This window comes from Clarias gariepinus, chromosome 4 (assembly GCF_024256425.1).
Source record: "Clarias gariepinus isolate MV-2021 ecotype Netherlands chromosome 4, CGAR_prim_01v2, whole genome shotgun sequence".
NCBI lineage: Eukaryota > Metazoa > Chordata > Actinopteri > Siluriformes > Clariidae > Clarias > Clarias gariepinus.
Genome location: NC_071103.1, coordinates 13489768 through 13496227, shown reverse-complemented (window position 1 = coordinate 13496227; position 6460 = coordinate 13489768). Strand labels below are relative to the sequence as shown.

At 35.2% G+C, this 6460-nt stretch overlaps 1 protein-coding gene across 1 annotated transcript; it reads right to left on the bottom strand.

The window, feature by feature from the left end:
• Positions 1-497: 497 nt before the first annotated feature.
• On the bottom strand, positions 498-5934 carry LOC128520021 (CD209 antigen-like protein D). The gene is made up of 7 exons (XM_053494031.1): positions 5807-5934; positions 4199-4331; positions 3898-3996; positions 2494-2571; positions 2155-2306; positions 1907-2004; positions 498-655 (listed from the first exon to the last, which is right to left on the bottom strand). The coding sequence occupies exons 2-7, from the start codon at positions 4296-4298 to the stop codon at positions 505-507; spliced, it is 678 nt and encodes a 225-aa protein (XP_053350006.1). The 5' UTR covers positions 4299-4331; positions 5807-5934; the 3' UTR covers positions 498-504.
• Positions 5935-6460: the final 526 nt, after the last annotated feature.

The following is a 6460-nucleotide window of genomic DNA, read 5'->3' as shown; positions in this document are numbered from 1 at the left end:
AGGACTGGATTTGAAGACCCCTGGTATAAGAGATGAAATGTGATCATGGAATTATACTGATTGTGTACAACTCAATAATTTCAGTATTTTATTGAGTGAATATTAGTTTAAGGAGAAACAAAAATATATTTTACATTTAATTCCTGTAAAAAGTACAATATTTGTTGCCTGTAATAAAGGCAGTTACTTACATACATTTAGTTTGTAATACTTTAGTAAACATTTTAGTGCAAATAAGGTCTTTAAGAAGTGCAAAGCGATTTTGTAGAGGGAAAATAAAAAAACATTTCAATTAAAATAAGTACAGAGTCACTTTCAACAATTACAATTAGCAAATGTTATTTTCTCACTCTGTTCACTTGACTGTGTATCATGGAAAATTATTGTTTCATATACGGATTCTGTATTTGTTGCTCTTTATGAACTGCAATTGTAAAAGTTAAGTGAAGAAGTACAAAGATGAGAAAAGCAAATGTAGCAGATTTATGTGATGGTTATAGTTGATCATTCATCCACTTTTAAACGTTTCTGGCAGATGTAATGTGAGTTCTGGTCGCAGCGGTTTACATGCCAGTTGCGAATGGTTGGCCCCTGTCCTTTTAGCAGTGCGCAGGAACCCTGAGCAACTGGATTTGGCTGCCCGCGGGCCCAGTAGCTGTTAATAAAAAAAAAGAAGGAAAATTTTTATAACGCATAACCTGACTGGGAACTTTAACAGAAATATCTTTACACCTTCCTCAAATACATGCAAACATCTTAAATACTGTAACATGATTGTTGTGCCATGATTGCTGTTTGAATAAGTTAGAATATTCTGGGGCTTTCAAACACAACCTTCCCTAACGTTTACACAAAATTCAGTCAACAGCAGAGCAAAAATACCTTGCTTTTTCCTCCTACTATTAATATACTATTATATTTAGTTCAAGACATACGCACAGTTCTTTACTCACTCACTCACTCACTCATCTTCTATACTGCTTTATCCTGTATACGAGGTCGAGGGGAACCTTGACCCTATCCCAGGAGACTTACGGCATGAAGCAGGGTACACCCTGAATAGAGTGCAAATCCATCGCTAAGCACACAAACTGCAGGACATACAAACTGCATGCACATAGACCCGAGGTGGGAGTCAAACCTGGACCATGGGTGTGCAAGGTGACAGTGCTAACCACTAAGACACCGTGACATCTACAGTTCCTTATAATAGTTTAGTTTTTAGCAAAATCCTCAAAAGGAGGAAAAAGAAAGTGTTATTCGATTAGTTCTTTGTTAAAGACACAAAAAGTAAAAGATTCCAGGGAGCCAACATATATCAGTGATTCCCTTAGTAATAGTGAAAGTCTTCCTACATAATAATCCCCACCTCCTCTTCTCCTCTCTCGTCTCCCTCGTACCAGCCCTTATGCTGTTTAAAGGTAAAGTGCAGGTTAATTTGTATTTCATTTACTTTATATTTGGTATTGATCCTTTTTATATGAATAATTTTAAATTGTGGAACAAATCATCTGAGTTACTTCCATTACTTCTTATCAGGAAAACCGCTTTGATATATAAGTGTTTTGTATTACAAGCATGTTTCCGGAATGAATAATGCTTGCAATCCAAGGTTTAGCTGTATTTGCATTGTTTAAAACCTGAAGTCAGTGCATAGAGTCAGCCATGATACATGATACAAAGCCCTTGAAGCAGAGCAGGTTAAAGGCCTTGCTCAAGCATCTGTAGGATTACAAATTTATAAAATGTTTTAAAATCTAGCTTCCAAAGTAATATTATATAAACTGAAAGAGTTATGTACATTGGGTAATATTTTGGTATTACCGATGGGTTGAGAAAAATTCCACCCACCCAGAATATCCAAAAAATAGCGATTCTGTGATTAAAAACTGCACTAATGACTCACCTCTTGGTTAGTACGGTATTGTTAACCCACATCCACTTATTTTCTGAATAATGCAGTCCAATCCAGTATATCAGGTGCAACTTTTGAGATAGAACATGCTACAGTAATAAGGACAGAATTTCTCACAGTTAGATATACATCTTTAACCTCCCATAACAACAAGGTGCTTTAATATTGATGTCTGCTTTAGTTTGCCTGATTGATTGATTGATTGATTGATTGATTGATTGATTGATTGATTGATTGACCTGCAATTTTTCATTGTTGATGACAACCAGGTCAGCGCCCTGTTTCTGACACTCCTCCCTGCTCTGAGTCCAGTTTAGACGTTCCCTAACAAACAAGTAGCAGGAGGTGTTCGTCTTATACCAGTCCTTCCCACACCCAGAGCACTGATTCCCTGCAGAAAAACAAGTTTTAACACATTTTAGATTTACATTTTTAGTTTTAGTTAAAAATTATATAAATATACATAAAGAATTCACACAATCAATGAAAAAGAATAATGAAACATGATTATAAAGGACTAACTGAAATGGAAGAGCATTTACGATTTGTATGATTGTTGGCATGTGATAGTGTTTTACCTTGGCTCACAGGATGACTGGGCTTCTTCTCTTCAGCAGGGGGATCTGGGCACTTCTGAATGGACTTACTTTCATTTACTGAAGTTTGGACATCAGGAGAACAGATGGTACAAAAAAATACATGAATTATTTATACCTTTATATCCAAGGCAACTTCTATCTATTTGCAAAAAAACAGAAATATTATGGAAAATCATAACAAATGTTTAAGATATTAACATTGGAAAAATCCCGGTATAGTCACAGTTTAATTGTTTTGGATCTGAGATGTTGGGTACAAATCAAATAAAGATGACTGCAAATAAAGGAATTTTTTTATTATTCAATTTATTTATTTATTTATTTATTTATGTTTTCTACACTAAATATTTTAGTCAAATCTTTAGGAGATCCCTAAAGTAAAAAAACATTTATTATTTAATACCATCTTACATTCATGCAGGTTTTTTCTTAGTATTAGGGGAAAGTTTCTCCATTACAATATATTCTGTGCTATACAACGACTTTGCAGTTGTCTGCCATCTAGAGGCTAGAAAAACAACTTGGATAAATTAACTACTTCGTTTAATTGGCAAATAGGATAGTCATGGAGAAGGGTCACATGACATTAGGAAGAGCTGGCCATTATGGACTCTAGGACAGATATGTTTGTTGCAGTAAGCACTTGTAAACTCAACAAATGTATAAAAACCATATATAAAAAATATAAAATTTTCAATATAGGACTAATGTTTTTTTTTTTTATTGTTGTTGTTGTTGGGCGGCAAAATAAGCTTGTAGAATTTGTAATGCAAAGAGAAACACAAACCTATAACCAGATGAATGCCACCAAAATGCATAAAACTATGGGCTTCAACTTCAAATCACTAATGATTAATTTTCTGCATTCACATTTAGATGTCCTCTGTGCAGTCAGTGAAGAACATGATGAAAGGTCACAAGACATTAAGTGCAACCAAAATTCAGAAATGATCCATAACTTAATGGCCTAAAACTGTGGTGCAAAATAAAAAAAAAACTATTTATACACCAAAATGTTGACTATCATTTAGGCATTTGGCAGATGCTCTTATCCAGAGTGACTTACTTTTTTTTCCCCCTCTTAGGATTACACATTTGAGCAGTTGAGGGTTAAGAGCCTTGCTCAAGGGCCCAACAGTGGCAACTTGGTGGTTGTGGGATTTGAACCTGGGATCTTCCGAACCGTAGTCCTATGCCTTAACCACTGAGCTATCCCTGGCCTCATCTATCATTTCTCCCTCCACAGCATAAATAAAGAAGCTAAAATCTGTTATGTTTTCTTTATTTAAATGCAGGGTTGGGATAGATGTACTGTTCATATTTCCAGAAGCTCTAAGCTCGGTGTTACTGAATCAGTCATCTGTTAACCGTTGCATTACTTACACTTTATAGCCAGAACAAGAACCACAGCCAGTAGGAGCAAAGTGAGAACCAGGAAAAAAACAGAAATCCTCTTGTGCAGTTTAAGGTTCCTGACAACATCTAGACATAGAAGAAATACACAGTTAGCACAACCTAGGGCATGCAGAAACAACTTGGGACACCACAAATTTTTTTTTTTTTTTTTTTTTAAGATTTTGGTCCAAGTAGCTTATTAATGAGAAAATGATTATTTCTGGAATACACAATTTTGTCAATCCAAGTCTTTTGTTTAGGTTTTCTTTAAAAATAATAATGAAGTTACCCTTTGTTTCTTCCATTTTGTCTTTCTCATCTCTATAATATTTTACTTCTGCCGAAGTGAGCTCTTTTATCTCCACCTCAGTCGCTTTCTGTGCGTCCATATTCTCTCACTTGTTTTCTTGACCAAAACCGATCTGATAAAAGGCAAAAAGAAAATTTACTTAAACAAAAAGAACTATTATAATTGTCCTTTCAGTGGATACTCAGACAAAATTAATGTACTTAAACAATATTGGCTAGTGTTATTAATGTTCTGAGAAATTCACAAGTGATTAAGCCCCTGTTTATACTCATGATGTATCGCTCGCTTCTTACTTCTTCATTACACATTTATATTGAAACACTTTTTTCTTAGAACTCAACTCTCAGAATTGCACTGTTTTCGGATTTCCAAATGGAAACTTTCAACACTTAATAAGACAGAAACATGGATCAAAGGATGTACAAAATTGTGCAAAAGTCTTTAATCACTTCTCATTATACAGATTTTGCTTCCAAAGGGCCAGACTTTTTTATGTAGTCATGAGAAATGGTGAGGATTGTTTTTAAGTCACACAGTGACCTATGAATCACTCCAGCATTAAAGCATTTACTGTAACTTGAGACATGAACGAGTGACAAACATTATCTTGTCATTACTCTGACAAATCACAATTTAAAGATTGGGATTTTCTGATTGGTTAAATTTTTTGTTTTGATATAGAAAGGAAACCTTTCTCTTCTGGTCTGGCTTCCCCTCGGAATTGTGCGCTAACATGTTTCAGTACCCATTCATTACATAACAACTGCTGTGTATGGTGGGGTGGGGTTTCCATAAACTGTAAATTCCTCAGTGAAAATCAGAGAAGAGAATGTATTCAGCAACAGGACAAAGGGCTTTATAAGCTGAAACAAAACTGTTAAACAACGTTTTTTTATGATAAGTATAGTCTGAAAAACAAAACAGTGTAGCACTGGCTTCCATTGATTTCTGGAAGAAAACATCTCCATCTCTGATCTCGAGTAAGGGTGGGTCTAGCTATTAAAAAGATCAGGGCTAAGTTAATGACTTGCTTCATTGTTTCTTGTTTTGTATGAAGTTCAGCATTAGGCATAATTTTGTTGTCAAGTTATTATACTCTGCCTGGCCAAAAAAGTCACCCTTTCAGAAGGGTCAAATTACTGTCCTGCATAAAGCAACAAAATATTGAGATTTGAAATAACTAAAATAAGTGTGTCTACCTTTATAATAAATAAACAAATAAATTAATTAATAACTAGTGACCAAAGATATTAAGACAAAAGTTAAATTAGATGTTTTGATGAAATTTTGTAGTTTTTAAAATAATGACAATCAACATGATAAACATAGGTCATTTTATACAATTTATACGCAATTTATCAACTGCAGTATAATTTACCTCTGCGTGCTTTCTTTATTTTTTCCTTTTATTCTTTCCTATCACTATGTTATAATAAATCTACTCTTCCTGTTGTTATTGTCCCTACATTAGCCTACGCCCTCGGCCAATGCTGTTTCTTATTATGGTATTATTATTATTATCATCATGCAAGAGAAGAGTATTTTAACTGATTAAGCCACAGAACCATAACTAGCCAGTCACTTTACCTTGATACTTTTTCCTAAAATAGCCAAAAAAGGACAGGTCGTTTTTTATATCCCGAGCTTTTCCTGAAGTCTGGGCGCGCGTGTCCTCCAGCTTTGCGTGCTGCGCGTTTCCCCCCCTTGGATCTTGAATTTGGACGCTGAGTGCAAGTTAAGTTTCACTCTGACTCTTAAGGGTGTGTTCACATTTGTAGTTTGGTCCTCTTGGTCTGGACCGAAGCATAAAATTATGCATTACTTTTGGTTTTCTAGTATAAAGTCCGTGTTCTCTTAACGATCACACCGGCATTTTAAACATCGGTCGGACCCAGTCATGTGGATTATTACATAGGGTGGTGATTTTGCCAGCTGAAAGCTCATGAAGAATGATAATATAACGTTATACTGTACGTTGAAAACAACACGAGCATGGCTACAAATGTAAAAAAAAAAAAAAGTCGTCCGTGCGTCTAATGTTTTTATTTTACCACTAGCTTCAATCCATATGCAATCGCCAGTTTCGACCGACCACAAAACAGCTAAATATACTGTATGCGCGAGCGCAAGAACGCAGGTGATGGCCCGTCATGGCTGTGTTCAATAACCAGCGCTCAAAAACATATGCCATTTTGTTCATTGTATCGTCCATAGTGAAAGTTCTTGGATGTTCATTAACGT